Source organism: Nyctereutes procyonoides, unplaced genomic scaffold, assembly GCF_905146905.1.
Source record: "Nyctereutes procyonoides isolate TBG_1078 unplaced genomic scaffold, NYPRO_anot_genome, whole genome shotgun sequence".
In the NCBI taxonomy this organism is placed as follows: domain Eukaryota; kingdom Metazoa; phylum Chordata; class Mammalia; order Carnivora; family Canidae; genus Nyctereutes; species Nyctereutes procyonoides.
In genome coordinates, this window is record NW_026575040.1 from 15,368,261 (window position 1) to 15,387,225 (window position 18,965).

Here is an 18,965-nt window from a genome sequence, read left to right on the forward strand (position 1 = left end):
AAGGAGAGAAAACCAATTAAAAAAAAAGAGGGTCTGATGGGAGAAGTAGGAAGCATTGTACATGGATTTAATGGATTGGGTGTTTTCCAGTCTCTGTTTAAGAAGTTCACAATTCGGGGATCCCAGGGTGGTTCAGCAGTTTAGCGCCTGCCTTTGGCCTAGGGGGTGATCCTGGAGTCCTGGGATCGAGTCCCACATTGGGCTCCCGGCATGGAGCCTGCTTCTCCCTCCTCCTGTGTCTCTGCACCTCTCTCTCTCTCTCTCTGTCTATCATAAATAAATAAATCTTTTTTTAAAAAAAAGTTCATAATTCTGGATTGTGGATAATTATTGCAAGAGATGTGTGGATCTGCGTGCACCAAGCACTACAGGAGGCTGTGGGTAGAATAAATGATATAGCTTATATGTGTACGTGTTACTAAGTTTCAACGTAGAAGCTATTTTGAATAATAAAATATAGATTCATTCAAAAGTATTCTTTAATTCTTACAAGTTTTTGCCATTGTACATTTCCTCTTTCAGTGTATAGCAAAGCACAGTTGGTGTGTGTGTGTGTGTGTGTGTGTGTGTGTGTGTGTGTAGCTTTTCACATTTTTTCATGTTCAAAGTGAGCATTCATAGTCAAGAAGTTTGTGAAACAATATTTTAGCTACAAAAGAGGTCACTGATCAAAGGTGAGCTTGAGGATGCCTGGTTTGATCCAGCCCCGTCTATCTCCTGTCACTGATAATAACATCTGACTCTGGTTTTATGAGGTTAAAAATCATAAAATAAATCATGGACCATCTGCCCTCATTTGGGTGGACACATCCTTGCTGCCACAGCTGTTTTTGCTTTTCAGATGCCTGGTGGGGTGAGGGCAGTTGGGGTGGTGGGTGGCTGGCTGCACAGGCAGGAAGCCTAAAACCAGATGTGTTGTTTTCAAAGTGTACAAGACCGATCTGGAGAAGGACATCATTTCTGACACATCTGGTGACTTCCGCAAACTGATGGTTGCCCTTGCAAAGGTTGGTTTCTGGTTTATTTCTCTGTCCTTGTTTCCTCCCAAGGCAAGTCACATACCTCATTTTATACCTGGGAGTGAATTAACTCAATCCTCTGTGCCTGCATCAGAAATTCCAGCTGCATTTCTGACAGTGGGTTTGCACTGTCACTGCAGAGTTGTCATTTTTGTATAATAGGATTTCTTATCCTGGGAAACCGCATGGTCAAGTGGACTTTGGGGCCAGAGGAGGAATAGGGAGCTCTCAAGTCCTGGCCTGGATTATGTGCCAGCCCTCACCGCGTGACTTGGTGAAGGTCACTTTGTCTCTATCTATGGCACATAGGACCCGATGGGAAGTGACCCTCTTGTTTTTCTTTCGTTCTCTCTGCTCTCACTTCTTATGAGAGGATTTGCCCAAGTAGTCCTTTACCTGGAAAGGGGGTCTTTGTTTGCTAACATTAACACATAAATGTGGATGAAAGGCTTTTCCTTCTGAGTCTGAGTCCTGACCAGTGTGCCATTTAAGGCCTATGTGGCAGGGGAAGGAGGAGAAATTATTTTCTCCAGGAACCTTAATGACAAATGATTGATTGTATGCTGCCTCCTGCCCATGCACATCTCCATTACTGTAACACCTCCACACAGCCCTCCCTGCCAACTCCTTGCCCTGTGTGCCACCAACCACCCATCTTTCTGAAGTCCACTTCACTATTCCATTCCCTTGATCAAAACTCATTTCTGCTCCATCAGATCCAAACGCTAACTGCCTTTAAAAAAGTCCCCTAGGCGCTGCCCCTCCCTAACTTCATCTTCCTTTGAGGATTCCCTCCTGCTTACCTTCCCCTCTAGCTGCACAGCCCCTCACTGACCTGCGGCATGCTCCGCCCCTCCCTGTGCTGTTGGTCCCATGGAGAATGGCTTTCTTCTCCCCGTTACTAGCCTCATTCATTCATGCCTCAGTGTTCACCTCAGCCTTACCCCGTTGTCCACAGACAGTGCTGACTGTACTAACAGATCTCTCCCTTCTCTTACATTTTATGTCTTAAGCCATGGATCACTATGTTGTTTTACCTTCTGTTGTCCAAGCTTATTTTTCCATCTGGATTGTAAGCTCTCTGAGGGAAGGAACTAAGTATCATTAGCTTTTTTTTTTTTTTTTTGAGGTAGAGAGAATTCTAGAAAATGCTTATCCCAGGAGGTGGGTGATGATGGTGAGGCACACACACACACACACACACACACACACACACACACACACACAAACCCAACTTCACTGCCTCAAGTATTTTGCCAATTCTTGATCTTGTCTAGACTTCAAAGTGAAGAATTGTAAGTGTGTGGGTGTTCTGTAAATTAAATAATTCTTTACATGAGTTAGAGAGAAAACAAAATTTTCAAGTTTAAACCACACAAAGAAACTTATTTAATATTCTGAATTTTGTTTTCTTCTGTAGGGTAGAAGAGCAGAGGATGGGTCTGTCATCGATTATGAACTGATTGACCAAGATGCCCGGGTAAGTGCCAAGCTTCTTGCTTGAGTTTCTGTTTTCTAGCAAATCTCTAGATATTCTGTAGTAGTTATTGATACTTCCTGACAATTTACCTCCAAAATTAGTAATTTAAAACAACAACACTTATATCTCTCAGTTTCTGTGGGGAGTGGCTTAGCTGGGTAGTTCTAGCTGAGGACCTCTCATGAGGCTGGGGCCAAAGTATTGACCAGGGCTACATCATCTGAGAGCCTGATCGCATCAGGAGGATCTACTTTCATGATCACCTTTCCACATGACCAGGAGGCCTGGTATTTCTCCACATGGGCCTTTCTAAGGGCTTGCTTGAGTGTCCTCATAACATGGCAGCTGGTTTTCCCGAGTGAGTGACCAAAGAGAGAAAGCAAGGAGGACCCAATTGCTTATTATCACCTTATCTCAGGAATCTCAGTGTCACTTCTAATATACTCTTTATTAGAAGTGAATCACTGTGTGTAACTTATAGTCAGTTCAAAGGGAAATAGGTGCACTTTTGGAAGGGAGGAATGTCAAAGAATTTGTGAGCTTCATTTTCACTTTCTGGGAACAGTTGTTTTTATGAGATATTCGCTCTTGATACTTGTGTTAATTACAAGATCAATACCTGACTCACATATGCTTATTTAGGCTTTGCTTGTATGGAAGTACCAGATTCTGCAGGATATGATAAGGCTGTGTGCACTGGTGTGTATTTGCTGTAAATAAATACCAATAAACAATATGGCAGAGTGGAAGGAGACGTTAGAGGCACAGCCAGGTATAGGAAGATGTATTGCAATAGTACTTGTGCTGGTTCTAGTCCCATAATCACTAAGAACTGTTTATTAAACTGATTCAGATCACTATGAACTGCATACCTTTCCCAGACAGTCAACAGCTATCTCAAAGCATTTTATAAAAGCTGTAGAACAAAATTAATTTAAATTCATTTTAGTTTTAAAATTCAGTATGTTTCAGGATACCAGTGTGACTCAGTTGGTTAAATATCCAACTCTTGGTTTCAGCTCAGGTCATGAGATCATGCCCCACGTCGGGCTCTGTACTCGATATGGAATCTGCTTGAGATTATCTTTCCCACTCCTTCTTCTTCTGCTCCTCCCCACTTTTTCACTCTCTGTCTCTCAATAAATAAATAAAATCATTACAAAATAAAATAAAGTAAAATTCAATATGTTTCACACAGCACTTTTAGCAGGAGGTAGAGAAGCCTTTTATTTTATTTTGTAATGATTTTATTTATTTATTCAGAAGAGACACAGATAGAGAGGCAGAGACATAGGCAGAGGGAGAAGCAGGCTCCCTGCATGGAGCCCAATGCGGGGCTCGATCCCAGGATCCCAGGATCCCAGGATCCCAGGATCATAACCTGAGCCAAAGGCAGAGGTTCAACAGCTGAGCCACCCAGACATCCCTAGAGAAGGGTTTTAAATAAAGTAATAGAAGGTAGGTTTTACAGCTCCTAGATAGTGAGTGGTCACTGAATGAGTATCTTACCCATGTGTAAGTCTTTCTCTGTCCCTCCCTGCCATTCTTAGCATTACTTTTAGCCCCTAAATTTTCCAGAAACTGAAAATGAGACTTCCTGAGGCTCTATGAAACTTGGGTGGGGGTACCTGATTTGTAGCTGTCTTCAGCAGGCAACCATTAGCTTATTTGCTATCAAAAGTAGCAAAGGAAGGAGGGCTGGATATTCTAATGAACATTTGCTTGTCCTTCTCTATAGGAATAGAAGTTCTTGGTTCTTTCTTTGAGATTTAAGCAAGTAGTTGTGTACAGCACACACCTCATGCTGTGTTTGTGCCTAAGGAAGAGTGCTCTTGATTAAGACTTTTGACTTAAATACAACATTTTTTTTTAAGATTTTATTTATTTATTCACGAGAGACACACACACACACAGAGAGGCAGAAGCATAGGCAGAGGGAGAAGCAGGCACCATGCAGGGAGCCTGACATGGGACTTGTCCCAGGTCTCCAGGATCAGGCCCTGGACTGAAGGCGGCACTAAACTGCTGAGCCACCTGGGCTGCCCTAAATACATTTTTGCTCGTGTCTTCAGCACAATCATCCTTTCTCATTTGGCATTTTCAGCGTATGAGTTGTGGGTTTTTGCATGACATTGTTTATGACCTTATCTTGGATCGTGTAGTCAACTTCCTTGGTTGGTTGTGCTTGTAGGATCTCTATGATGCTGGAGTGAAGAGGAAAGGAACTGATGTGCCCAAGTGGATCAGCATCATGACCGAGAGGAGTGTGTGTCACCTCCAGAAAGGTGGGTGTTGTACTGAGGAGGTCTTAGAGCCTAGAGATGGTCCTCTCAGCCAGGCTTACTGGTTATCTGTGTTGAGGCCATGAGAGAAAAAAAAAAACCTAGGATGCAAACATGGACCTCTTCATGGAGTCATACCATGGAGTGAACCAGAACATAGTTCACTCTCTGCTTTGTACCTCATAGTTGCATCCATTTTCCATCACCAAATCCATTGCCCTTCTCTTCCATTTGGATCCTCCTTTTTCCTAAATATTTTCCACATTTGATGCTTTAGCTTGTTGCTCCTTCTTGTCCAGGATCATTTTATCTTGCCATATTCGTTAAAGTAATGGACTTTTCTGGATGCTATATCATTGCTTCCAAGTAGAATAGGTTCCACTTAGAGTTAAAGATGGTCAAAATATGTGACCTAGGCAGTGCCATTCAGTACAGGTACTTGGTACAGCTGTCCCAAGTCAACCAGTGCAGTGTCAGCTCTGGTCCATCATGGCAATCTGTAACTATCTAAGGTGCTATGATCATTCTCATTTGTTTATTTATTTTTATCATGGTGCATAATCATATGAGTGATTACTGCTTTGATTAGCAGCTCTGTTATAGTAATTGCTTTTTTGCTTTTCCTCAGTATTTGAAAGGTACAAGAGCTACAGCCCTTATGACATGCTGGAGAGCATCAAGAAGGAGGTCAAAGGAGACCTGGAAAATGCTTTCCTGAACCTGGGTGAGCAAATATGGCCTCCCCCATGTCCCCCCCCCCAACCCTTACCAACCCAGGACATCAGCTTTCAGTAAACTGTGCCAGAGCAGAAATAATAAGTGGCCATCCTATTAATTCAAGTGTGTTGGGGAGGTGTGGCTCCTTTACATGATTTGGGTGATTTTATAATCTTCACAGTATAAATTTAAGATGTGAGGAATTGCCCAGGAAGAATAAGATGACAAGTAAATGGGCTCTGCTGGGGAAGCTAACATGTCACCTTGGGTGTCTGCAGCTCTCAGGGTCCCCTGATTTAAAATGACAGTGGAGCTGAGTTCAGAGGATCCCCAGTTTTCCCTTAGTTTTTCCCACTTTACAGCCCATTCCTCTTACATTAGGTTATCTTGTTTGTGCTTTGAGGCCAGGGCCTCACCCTCACTGGTGAGGAGAGGAACAGCTGACCCCTTTTCTTCTCTCCACAGTCCAGTGCATTCAGAACAAGCCCCTGTATTTTGCTGACCGACTGTATGACTCCATGAAGGTAAGGGCTGTCAGCTGAGAGGTCCATGTTTCCACCCTAGGCTTTTCTTCTCTCGTGATCCAAACTAAGTCTCCTTGACCAGTAGATGGTGGAAGGGCCCCTGCTGTATAGGGACAGGAGTGCACCAGTCAGCTGTAGTTGTATTTGACAGATGAGAAGACCATAAGTCACTCTTCTCTCTCTCTCTCTCCCAACTAGTTGAAGGTAGGTTTGTGAGCAGGTGGAACATAAAGTACCAGATGGTAATCGTGTCTTATTCCTGCTTAGATTTCTCAGGGATTGCCTTTCATGACCCCAAAATAAAGACAGACAAGGAAGGGAGAGATTACCAAGCAACCACTGTGCAACAGACATTGTGCTACTTACTTCATCCGAAATCATTACCAAAAAGCCAATGTGGCTGGCTGGCTGGCTGGCTGGCTTATTTATTTATTTATTCATTTCATTTCATTTCATTTCATTTCATTTCATTTCATTTCATTTCATTTCATTTATTTATTTATTTATTTATTTATTTATTTATTTATTTATTTATTTATTTATTTATTTATTTATTTATTTTTTCCCACAAAGAGAGGCCCCAACCCTAGGACCCTGAGATCATGATCTGAACCAAAGGCAGATGTATAACCTCTGAGCCACCCAGGTGCCCCATGTTTTTTTCTTTATAGATCAGGAGACTAGAGCTCAGAAAACTTCAACTAGCCTGATGTTACATAGCCAGATTGGAACTTGGGTGTGTCTGACTCCAAAGGCAGCACTGTGACTATCTCTTGGATGGACTGTCTCTTCCCACCATCTCATCCCATTTTCTTTTTCTTTTTTCATCCCATTTTCTATGCCTCAACTGTTCCTTGTGCTTTGTGGTATCCTGGGTCATCCCTGTCCACACTACCTCTTCCATCTCCCTCAGGTTCTGTGTTAGATATGACCTGTTCCTCAGTGCCTCTGGTCTGAGACTCTTGAAAGTAAACTCAGTGGTCTTTACTGTTTATACCATTCAAAATTCCACAGAACCACAATGAAAATGTGGTGGCATGTGTTCTTTAAGTCCCAAGAGCAGGACATTTTTTGTTACATATGTAAACTCATGTACTTTTTAAACTGAGCCATGCAGTAGTTAGTGCTTGTACAAGTTTACTGAGTGCACAAAGTGGGGCTTTGTGCTGATTTTATCCTGACATGTTTGGAATTCCAGGATGCTCATTTTTCTTTTTTTAATTTATTTTTAATTTCTTATTTTTTAAGAAAGAGAGGGAGCATAGGAGGGGCAGAGATCCTGAGATCTCACAACCCTTTGATCATGACCTCAGTCGAAATCAAGAGTCAACTGCCCAACCAACTGAGCCACTCAGGCCCTAATATAATCATTTTTCTTAAAGGAGTAGTTTCATTGTTACCTTAGTAGTTTCGTGGAGGGCAGCATCAAGAACCCAGATGAGTTTCACATGTAAGAAAACTTACCAAATTGGGGATCCCTGGGTGGCTCAGCCGTTTGGTGCCTGCCTTTGGCCCAGGGTGCAGTCCTGGAGGCCCGGGATCGAGTCCCGTGTCGGGCTCCTGGCATGGAGCCTGCTTCTCCCTCTGCCTGTGTCTCTGCCTCTCTTGCTCTCTGTGTCTATCATGAATAAATGAATAAAATCTTAAAAGAGAAGAAGAAAAGAAAGAGAAAACTTGCCAGATTAACATTGTCAGTGAATTGTAACTTGGAACATCAACTTGACTTTCAGGGCAAGGGGACTCGTGATAAAGTCCTGATTAGAATCATGGTCTCTCGCAGTGAAGTGGACATGTTGAAAATTAGGTCTGAATTCAAGAGAAAGTATGGCAAGTCCCTGTACTACTACATCCAGGTAAGCCCTATGGTGACCTGTCAGCCCTGCCTGACCATACAGAAGGCCCTGGATCCCCAGGCTGGTGGCCTGTCAGAATGGTGTCCAAAGTGGTGGTTTTCTAATTCACTGGGAAAGAGATGCTGGTCATCAGATAACAAGGGTTTATTTTGAAAGTGCCATTTATGATTTGTCCTAGAATCTAAAAAGAGACAGGCAAATATTTTATATTTCCCACATCTGCTATTCACAGTGATAATTGGTGTTCATGACAATGATCCTGTAAGATTTATCCTGAAGAGCCTGAGATCAATTAAATTTTAAATTTTATTATGCATTTGACCCTTGAACAACACAGGTTTGAACTGCACTGATTGATTTATTGATTTTTTTCAATAAATACAGTGTAGTGCTATAAATGTACTTTCCTTATGATTTTCTTAATAATTTCTTTTATCTGGCTTTATTGTAAGAATACAGTATATAATACATACGACAAAAAATATTAATCGACTCTTTATGTTATGGGTGTGGCTTCTGGTCAACAGTATGCTATTAATAGTTAAGTTTTGGGGGAGTCAGAAGTTAATATGCCGATATATGTTGGGGTGAAATAGGGATAGGGATTGGCACCCCTCACCCCTGTTTTGTTAAAGAGTCAACTGTTTCCATTTTTTGAAAATCCTCTGATATAGGCCTGGCAATGTTTAGTTACTCAGAACTTCCATCTCTCCCATCAATTTAGTCTCTCTGTTTTGGAGAGATGGAGCCTACGCTCTGGAGAGAGAGGCTACACTCCCAGTGGGGCCTGGCTGTGTACTTCAGACAGACATTGCAGCCCCCCTTTCTAAAAGACCCTGAAATTTTCAAAGGCATGTCAGTGGTCACCAAGGATGGATTTTGAGGTGCGTTTGGTGTACCCAAGTTTATTAGGGCACATGTTTCCTCACTTCACTGGTTTATTCCTGCGTGACCTGAACAGTCCTGGAAACATCTCAGTGAGGCAGGAAAGTACCTTATCTTCTCTGGAAGCGTGAGGGCCAGTGAGCAAAGTGGTGGTGCTTGCAGGGCCTCACAGCATTAAGAGCAGGCCAGGTGATGTGGGTCTGATTCCTCATTCTGTTAATCCCTGGTACCTCACATTCTCTCTGCCCTGTGATCACGTTACTTGAAGGTCTCCCCTAGTCCTCTAGGCCAGACTCCCTGAGGGTCTGCTGATGATGACTTGAGTCTTTGTGTCCGGGCAGGTACCTCGGAGTCTTTTTTTGCTACTGTTAATTAACAAGGGGAGGCTCTGTGTGCTTTGAGCCTGCTTCTGCATTATTGCAGAGTTTGGGTCTTTTTTTCTGATACTGAATTTCTTTTTTTCTCCTTGCCCATTTATAGCAAGACACCAAGGGCGACTACCAGAAAGCGCTGCTGTACCTGTGTGGTGGGGATGACTGAAGCCCACCACGGCATGAGCGTCTAGGAATGGTGCCCCTTTGTTTGCAGCTAACAGTTCTAGAAAATAGCTTGTGACTAACAGTCCCCTTATGCCCATCCCTGCGAGGATGGTGTTAGCATAGCCCCCTCCCCATCCTTATTTTAGTTACCTAAGCATTGCCTGCCTCTCATGTCTAGTCTCTCCTTTTAGCCAAAGAAATGAACATTCCAAGGAGTTGGAAGTGAAATCTATGATGTGAAACACTTTGCCTCTTGTGTACTGTGTCATAAACAGATGAATAAACTGAATTTTTACATTATAAACAAGTCCTTTATTGACCTTGCCTTCAGCATAATTGTTTAAAAATCAAACATATGTAAAAAAATAAAAATAAAAATAAAACATGGGTAAAGCCTGTATTGTTCAGCTGGTAAAGCTGTCCCCTAGAGGCATAAAGCTCTAGAACTCAGCTGTCCGAGATGGTAGCCACTATCCAGATGTGGCTATTTACATTTAAATTAATGTAAATGCAATAAAATTAAAAATTCAGTTCCTCAGTCACGCTCTACATTTCAGATGTTCCATATCCACATGTGGCTAGCAGCTAGTGTATTGGACAGTACAGGAACAGAACACTTCCATTATAATAGAAAGTTCTTTTGCACAGTTCTTCATGCCCAGGTGATGATAGTACCTATGGGGGGAAACTCCCATCTGCTCATCTTTCTACAAGTAAATTAGGTAAAAACAAGCAGCATTGGTTGCCTCAAACTGGGAAGGGGGCATGGTGGGCTCTAGCAAATTTGGCAAACATATCTATAAGCTGTTAGAGAAATAAGTAATGTTCTGCCTCAACCTCAAGGACACACCTGTCGGTGAGTCAGGCTACAGTACTCTTGTAAGGAGGTATAACAAAAGTGGATTGGGAGCACAGAGAAGAAAAGGATTGTTTTTGAGAGGACTGAGAAAAATGACCAGAGGAGAAGGAAGCATTTGAGCTGTGTCCAAAAATCTAGGGTGAAGTTTATAGCAGGGAGGAAGCTCTCCATCAGATTCTTATGGTTCCCATAATGGAATAGGTGATTCTGGAGGCACAAAGACTACATACATAAAGAATTGCACAAAGACTATATACAGCAAGAATTATGTCTCTCATACCTCCTAGCCAGTCAGGGGCTGTTCCTAGGACTGCTTGGTTTCTGGTCTGCCCTTTCACGAATAGACTGTAATAAACATCATGTGTATTACTGTATCTCTCTGTAATGTAAAGATGCTGTCCTTAGCTGCTAGCCCAGGACACTGGACAACTGACTGACATAGGTGCTTCCCAAAAGCAGGGGATAGGGCTGGAGGCAGAGGGAGTTAGTGACTATTCCCAAACCCTTCTATCATATTTCCTCCTGGTCAGAGGATGTTGTGTCAGCTGCTAATTCCTGAGCCTGGCTGAGGTAGGGCACACTTAGTAGTGTGCAGGGAGAAAGGAGGTGATGGATATAAATGTGTGAAATGGCTAGTTGGACAGAATGGGAGTGGAGGCAGGTATGGGGCTGATGAAATGAAAAATGCCTGCCCTACTTGAAGCGTTCAAATTCAACTAAAATGACACTGTGTTGACCAAAGTATATCTGTGGGCTGAATGATTTGCTGTTTCGACCTTTGGCACACTTTGGGTAGAAACTTGGGTGGAGCATGGCTCTTGGTGGCCCATGATGTGCTTGTAAGTCCACTAAGCTATTGTTTAAAAATTATTTTAGGTGAAAACAGTGTTTTCTCCAATGTATCCTCCTATGCATATTCAAACTGATGCTCAAATCCCAAAATAGACTTCAGTATGCGCTTGGGGCAGAGTTCAAAGAACTGCATAAGAAGCAGGATCTTCATGGGGCAGATGGGTGGTTTAGTTAAGCATCCGCTTTGGCTCAGGTCATTAACCCCGGGGTCCCTGCATTGGGCTCCCTACTCAGCGGGGCGTCTGCTTCTCCTTCTCCCCTTGCTGCTCCCCTGCTTGTGCTCTTTTGCTGTCAAATAAGTAAAATAAGTAAGACTTTTTTTTTTTTTTTAAGAAACAGGATCTTTATTTTTAACCCTAAATTATGGTATTGAACTCAAAACTGATAATGAAGGGCAGAGGCTCTCAGGAGCAATGTTTCATATCAGGAAGATTTGGGGCTGTATTTCTTCCCATCATAAAGTTTGTTTCGGGCTGCAAAGGGGAATGTTATAGGAGAAGGCAAGGCTGTATAACCAGAATGTGGGGAGGGGGCAGCCCCGGTGGCGCAGCGGTTTAGCACTGCCTGCAGCCCGGGGTGTGATCCTGGGGACTTGGGATCGAGTCCCACGTCAGGATTCCTGCATGGAGCCTGCGTCTCCCTCTGCCTGTGTCTCTGCCTCTCTCTCGCTCTCTCTGAATGAATAAATAAATCTTTAAAAAAAAAAAAAGAGGGATCTCTGGGTGGCGCAGCGGTTTGGCGCCTGTCTTTGGCCCAGGGCGCGATCCTGGAGACCCGGGATCGAATCCCACGACGGGCTCCCGGTGCATGGAGCCTGCTTCTCCCTCTGCCTGTGTCTCTGCCTCTCTCTCTCTCTTTCACTATCATAAATAAATAAAAATTAAAAAAAAAAGAATATGGGGAGGTTTCTGCTCCCACCATGCCTAGGGCACTCTGGCCACTGGTCTGGCTGGTTGGACCCTCCAGCAGGTGTAAGGGAAAATCCAGACTGGCACCGAAAAGGCTCTGAGAGAACTGTTCTGAATGCTCTCCGCTGTCTCCGTATGGAACAATAATTGTCTCATGTTATCCAAAACTGACAGAAAAGGCATTTAAACTTTGGTCTCACATTCTTCTGGATTCCAGTCTGTCTCCTCAGTGAAGCTGTCCAAACCATTTCTTGAAATAACCATCTGGAGATTTGAGTTGTCTCCCAAACAATTTTACTTTGTAAAAAGAAGGAAAAGGGCATCAGGCAGGCTTTAACATTTTGTCAGCTGATAATAAGAACTTTGATTTTATTCTTTGAGGAGTTAAAGGCAGTGAGTGTATGTAGTGTAGCCATAGAAACTTACTGAACTATGACTATGAACAAGAGGATGATCCCTACCCCTCAACTGCCCCGTGTGGTGGGACTGGGCAGGGCTGATATGTTGTATGACTCCAGATGGCACCCTTCACGTTGTAGTCTATGTGAATGGTATCTCCTTTTTAATTGTGCAGTGCACGACTTGAGTGGCCATATATGACAGCCCTATATGGTGACCCTAGGTGTGTGTGAGATGGCCTATTAGGTCTTTTGTCACAGAGTTGGCTTCCAGAGTAAAGACAAATTTTATTTGGAAACAGTTGGCTAAACCTCTGACGGTCTTGATTTTTCCATAGACTCTTGATCTTTGGATCTGTTTTACTTGGCTATACACAAACGGCTATGCATATGAATCTTCCCAGCATGTGAAGTTCCTCTAGTGTAAATTATTAGTAAAGATAGCTAAAGCAGGGAAAACCTGGCTCACAAAGTGGCTACATTTAGCAAGAAAAATGATTTGAGGACAGAACTCTTTTAAATCAATTTTTAGTCTTTAAATGACTCCAATCTCCGGCCTTTCCCCATGTTTTGACAAACGGCTTTGGCTTCTTATCCACATCAGTTTATTTGACCTCCTTTTTCCATCAACTACCAAAATGAAAACTCTGCTTCGAGAGAGAGAGAGGGAGCAATTTTAAACATCCCTTAGCAATGAGGCAGAACATCCTATAGCCATCAAGTTCTAGTTGTTCATTCTATTTATTGAAAAAAGCCTGTAGCCTGATTTCTTTTATGTGAGTACATTTGAGCAAGCAAAGTTTATAGAGATGACTTATCTCATTACATTAGAAGAGTGATTTGCTATCTCAGCATCTATAAGCAATTTTAACAGACATTTCTGGATGAAGAAAAGCTTTTGTAAATATATGCGAAAGACACGATTTCATCAAGCATTAAATTGGAGGTGCCCTGGAAAAATATTACATTTGTGCATTCAATTAGCTTGATTGTGGCTGAATTTTGTCCACTGAAGGCAGCATTTCTGCAGAAAAACAGAAGCATTCCCTACGTCAGCAGGTTTCCTAAAACAGAAAACCATACTTTCCCCCTTTGCAAGTCTTCTTTTGCATTTGTGCTGTTCCCAGCTATGCGTCCCTAATCAGGCTGCTCTGTCTTATTCTCCACAGTAAAGCACAAGGGGAGAGTAAGCCAGAAGCCACTTTATTAGGTGGAATCCACACCCAACAATTCCAACCTTAAATAGTTTGTGCCCAGTCTAAAAGCTTGGCAAGCTCTGGGCAAAACTGGGACTGGTCAAGATGGATTTAAGTTCTCTAAACTTTCCTTCCTGGTCTCTGCAGGGCCTCTTCCTCTGTTAGGATCTGTGGGGTGCTGTTTTACATCTGATATGGCTGTTAAGTCATGTCCCTTTCCTGGACATGAGTTTATAGGGTCAACCTTATCTTGGAATGAAAGCTTGGTTTGCCTATTACAGGAATGAGAGCAGTTAGGGAATGGATGACGGTTGGGTACAAAAGGGCTTTCTTGGACTCCTAAAATCACAGTGAAGAAATGAGCTAAGTATTTAGGATGATCACCAGCCCTCCCCGATTTTTCTCCTTGCTGATCTGTAGTTAAGTAATCTGCTTTCCACTAAGAAGAAATAAACCAGAAAAGACATAGTATGTCAGTGGAACCTGACTGTGAGGGTGGCTGTTATTTTCAACAGGTGATGATAAATTGGAACTCTCCTAGCTATAATCCATTATAGCCAAAGGCTATTATATTTGCAAGCACATTTCTAAACACTAATTAAGAATTAGGGGATCCCTGGGTGGCGCAGCGGTTTGGCGCCTGTCTTTGGCCCGGGGCGCGATCCTGGAGACCCGGGATCGAATCCCACATCGGGCTCCCAGTGCATGGAGCCTGCTTCTCCCTCTGCCTGTGTCTCTGCCTCTCTGTCTCTCTCTCTCTCTCTCTCTCTCTCTCTGTGACTATCATAAAGTAAATAAAAAAAAAGAATTAGGAAGGAGTTTGGATCAGGAATTGAGAAATTTCTTAAAAAAATTTTTTTTATTGGAGTTCAATTTGCCAGCGTTTAGCATTAACACCCAGTGCTCATCCCACCAAGTGCCCTCCTCAGTGCCCATCACGCAGTCACCCCAACCCCCTGCCCACCTCCCTTTCTACTACCCCTTGTTTGTTTCCCAGAGTTAGATGTCTCTCATGTTTTGTCACACTCACTGATATTTTCACTCATTTTCTCTCCTTTCCCCTTATTCTCTTTCACTAATTTTTATATTCCCCAAATGAATGAGACCATATAATGTTTGTCCTTTTCCGATTTATATTCCCCAAATGAATGAGACCATATAATGTTTGTCCTTTACTTATTTCACTCAGCCTCCAGTTCCATCCACCTCGAAGCAAATGGTGGGTATTCGTCATTTCTAATGGCTGAGTAATATTCCATTGTATACATAGACCACATCTTTATCCATTCATCTTTTGATGGACACCGAGGCTCCTTCCACAGTTTGGCTGTTGTGGACATGGCTGCTAGAAACATTGGGGTGCAGGTGTCCTGGCGTTTCACTGCATCTGTATCTTTGGGGTAAATCCCCAGCAGTGCAATCGCTGGGTCATAGGGCAGGTCTATTTTTAACTTTTTGAGGAACCTCCACACGGTTTTCCAGAGTGGCTGCACCAGTTCACATTCCCACCAACAGCGCAAGAGGGTTCCCCTTTCTCCACATTCTCTCCAACATTTGTTGTTACCTGTCTTGTTAATTTTCACTATTCTCACTGGTGTGAGGTGGTATCTCATTGTGGTTTTGGTTTGTATTTCCCTGATGGCCAGTGATGCGGAACATTTTCTCATGAGCTTGTTGGCCATGTCTATGTCTTCCTCTGTGAGATTTCTGTTCAATGTCTTTTGCCCATTTCATGTTTGGATTGTTTGTTTCTTTGCTGTTGAGAAATGTTTCTAACAAGTTTAGATTGTTTCTTTCTTTTTTTTTTTTAAGATTTTATTTATTTATTCATGAGAAGCACAGAGCGGGGGGTGGGGGGCAGAGACACAGGCAGAGGGAGAAGCAGGCTCCATGCAGGGAGCCCGACGTGGGACTCGATCCCGGGTCTCCAGGTTTATGCCCTGGGCTGAAGGCAGTGCTAAACTGCTGAGCCACCCGGGCTGCCCCCAAGTTTAGATTGTTTCTAACAAGGTTTTTATGTCAGTGAATTTGCCAGATTTCAAATTTTACCATGGATTCTTGAGTTTGGAAGAACCGATTTGGTCTTAATGGGTCACCTCAGTTCTAGTAGATATGAGCTCATATATGACTAGAAAGATTTTTTTAAAGGTTTATTTTTTTAGAAAGAAAGAGCATGAGTGAATGAGGGGGGGCGAGGGAGGGAGGGAGAGAGAGAGAAAGAGGAGAGAATCTTTTTTTTTTTAAGATTATTTGTTTATTTATGATAGACATAGAGAGAGAGAGAGGCAGAGACACAGGAGGAGGGAGAAGCAGACTCCATGCCGGGAGCCTGACGTGGGACTCGATCCTGGGACTCCAGGATCGCACCCCGGGCCAAAGGCAGGCACTAAACCGCTGAGCCACCCAGGGATCCCCCCTTTTTTTTTTTTGAGAGGAGAGAATCTCATTTCAACTGCACACTTAGTACAGATCCTGACCCAGGGCTCAATCTCACCACCTCAATATTATGAGCTCAGCGGAAACCAAGAGTTCAACACTCAACCAAATGAGCCACCCAGGTGCCCCATAACTAGAAAGATTTTTAAAGTTTATTTTTTAAATTATTTTTTTATTTTTAAAGTTTAGAAATGATCAGGTAATAAGAGACTTTAGACACCAACGCATCTGTTAACTTACTAATTTAGTGGACAGATATACCTACCATGTGCTGGTGACTGAACCAAACACTGGAGATGTGAAGAACAAGGCAACACTGACCATGTAGAATGAAAGGGTTGGGATTGAGGAAGGAACAGGCGAGGTGCTTGGGGATCCATAGTAGCTAATCCTTGCCCAGGATGAAACATCTGGAAGGTTTCTGGGAGAGGTAATCCTCAAAGCAGGATTTATTTAAGGACTAGTGGTGGTGGTGGTGGTGGTGGTAGTGCTTTTCTCTGATGTACAAGAGGAATATATAATAATTGTAGAAAGCTAGAAAATGAAGAAAAGCATAAAAAAGAAAATCAACTTCAATCATTGTTAACATTTTGGCAGGATGACCTGTTTGAAAACTAGCTCTTCTTTCCTTGGCAGGAACAAAAGAGAGACAATTTTTCCTCCTCCTCAAGGGGAAGAGCTAGGCTTTAGACAGTGAAAGTCAGGTTTTCTTTGCTGAAAGTGTTACGTGGCTTTTGATTTTTCAAAATCTAGTTCAAGAAGATGTAGGCCTGGATTGTTCTGGGTAACAGTTCTGGGTAAAAGGAAGAAGCAAATAGCCTATCCCTGGGCCAGCTGGCTCTCCAGAGACTGAGACAGAGAGTATTCAGGTGGTAGGGATGGTGTCTGACCCCCACACAGTGCCTGAGTGTCTGAAGCTCTGATGGAGGATCAAACACTCCCCACAACAGTATAGGCTATCTCTGAGAGTGTCTTGGTGACTGCGTGTGGTGAATGGGGAATGAGGCCTTGCCCAATGTTAAAAGCTTTTTTCCAATCCTGACCTGATTTTATCCACATCTTTCCTCAATTATCAGAACAGCTCAGGTCCCGTGGAGAATTGCTGGAAGGGAATCTTTTTTATGTTTACTTTCTGACTTTTTCTCCTCCTCCTCCTCTCTCTCTCTCCCCCCCTTCCTCCTTCCCTCCCACCCTTCCTTTCCAACTTTCTTTCCTTCTTGCCCTTTTATGATCTACAAAATCTATCCTAGATAACTCATAGTAGTATTCCTGATACCTCAGAGCTCTATAATTTAGATCTAACTTTGTGCTTTGAAGAGCCTAAGTTAGCTAAATTTTGCAAGTCAGTAAGGAAAACAGGATCCTATTAGTCATAAAACAAGAGAAGGAAAATGAAGGATGTGCTCTGGATATAATATTCCAGGTTGCTGAAATACAAAGAAACAACAGAAAGTGATTTCAGAGTCTAGATTTAAAAAAAGGAAGGTGTAGAATCAAAACTTTTCAGCTAATCAATGGGATAAGTGCCAGTTCTTTTAATATGAAGTTTCCATGTAGTTACTATCTGGCCTCTAATATTAACAAACACAGAGTAAGATCAAGTATGTCAGTCTTGTTCCCAGCCTCAGAACCCTTGTTTCTCCCCTCAGCCAAGGCCTCCAAATCCCCACATGGATATTCAGGCCTAGTTTATCTCTAGTTTCAGACCTATGCTGGCTTGAGCCTGGAATATTTAACCAGCTACGTCTCCTTCTTCTCCTGGGCATCTGGTGGCCTCCGTACTGCTCTAGGAGGGAGTAAGCTATTCTTGGGCCTCATGCTCTTTCCCCAACACTGTGCCTGGATCTAATAACCCTGGCCCCGTAGGAGGTGAGATTGTTATAACTTGTCTTCTGCCCTGGTAACTGACCTCATCTCCCAGCTACCCTAAGTCCCTGGCTTCCATGATCCTTCTCCCTATATCATGGAACCATTTCTTTTGATCCCAGTCCTACTTTGCTCAGTCCTTTCTTCAATGAATGTCCATATAACTGGGGCAGCCATTCTTGAAGGATGAGCTCTGCCCAGCAATTGGAATATCCCTTTTATTAGAGTGCTACTGTCTGTTTCCATTGTCAATGTTAACTATTTGACTCGACTTACGAACATTTTCCATGGTCCCTTGCTTGCTTTGCCTTACTATAAATAACCAGCCAAGCGGTGATAAATTCAGAGATGGCAACAGAATTTATTTGGCACAAAAAAACATGCTCTGCAAGTTCAGAGATCAGGTAATAACTTTTTCCTCTCTTCTCTCATCTTCCACCTGCTGCTCTGCCAGAAACTCCTCCCTTAGCACTAGTCTTTGCATGAAGACCTTGTCTTTATGCAAACATATTAATTGGGAGGGGTGGTTCTAATTAATCCTTTAACATACTTTCTAGCTATTTATCATTTCCTCAAAAGAGAATGTGTTTCTAAAGAATGGGGATGTGGGAGGTTTTTTTTTTCTTTTACTATTTTTGCTACTTTTCCCTTTTACTATTAAACAACAACAATCAGTAATATACTACTTTTCTTCACAGTATGGATTTTAGATTATTGCTTTTTCCCATGGAGAACTAATCTATAGACAAAACAGGAGTAGTACCACATTGTAAAATCTGCAAATCCCAGAAGTCAACAGCTTGAAGACAATCCCCAGAGAAAGGGAAGAAAACAAGTGTCACAAGAGATGAAACAAGCATATATAGGTAAAGCAAGCTAGGGGAGTGACTCTTGCAATGCCACTCACCCAGACAAATAGGTACCTTTTTTCTCCTGGCACCCACTGCTACCATCTTATAGGGGTCATTTTTGGCATATAGGCTGAAGAACTCTTTTCAACTGACACAAGAGTTGCTTTGAGGAGAGGTGTAATGAGAAAGTATGAATAATAATCAAAATCCAAACTCAGGGAAGAACGCACAGTGAAAAGGAAACCCAGAAATGTCAACCTCTTGTTACTTGAAACAACTGCTTCTGTTGGACCCAAGAGA

The 18,965-nt window shown here is 42.7% G+C and overlaps 1 protein-coding gene across 1 annotated transcript in view; it reads left to right on the plus strand.

Annotated features, from left to right (window-relative positions):
* The window catches only part of ANXA2 (annexin A2), a 44,949-nt gene extending 35,343 nt beyond the window's left edge, over positions 1-9,606 (plus strand). The window contains exons 7-13 of the mRNA XM_055319664.1: positions 928-1,007; positions 2,440-2,499; positions 4,691-4,784; positions 5,410-5,505; positions 5,964-6,022; positions 7,753-7,875; positions 9,241-9,606. Coding sequence (XP_055175639.1) covers positions 928-1,007; positions 2,440-2,499; positions 4,691-4,784; positions 5,410-5,505; positions 5,964-6,022; positions 7,753-7,875; positions 9,241-9,300 — 572 coding nt within the window. The 3' untranslated portion in view covers positions 9,301-9,606. The remainder of the gene's footprint in view (positions 1-927; positions 1,008-2,439; positions 2,500-4,690; positions 4,785-5,409; positions 5,506-5,963; positions 6,023-7,752; positions 7,876-9,240) is intronic.
* Positions 9,607-18,965: the final 9,359 nt, after the last annotated feature.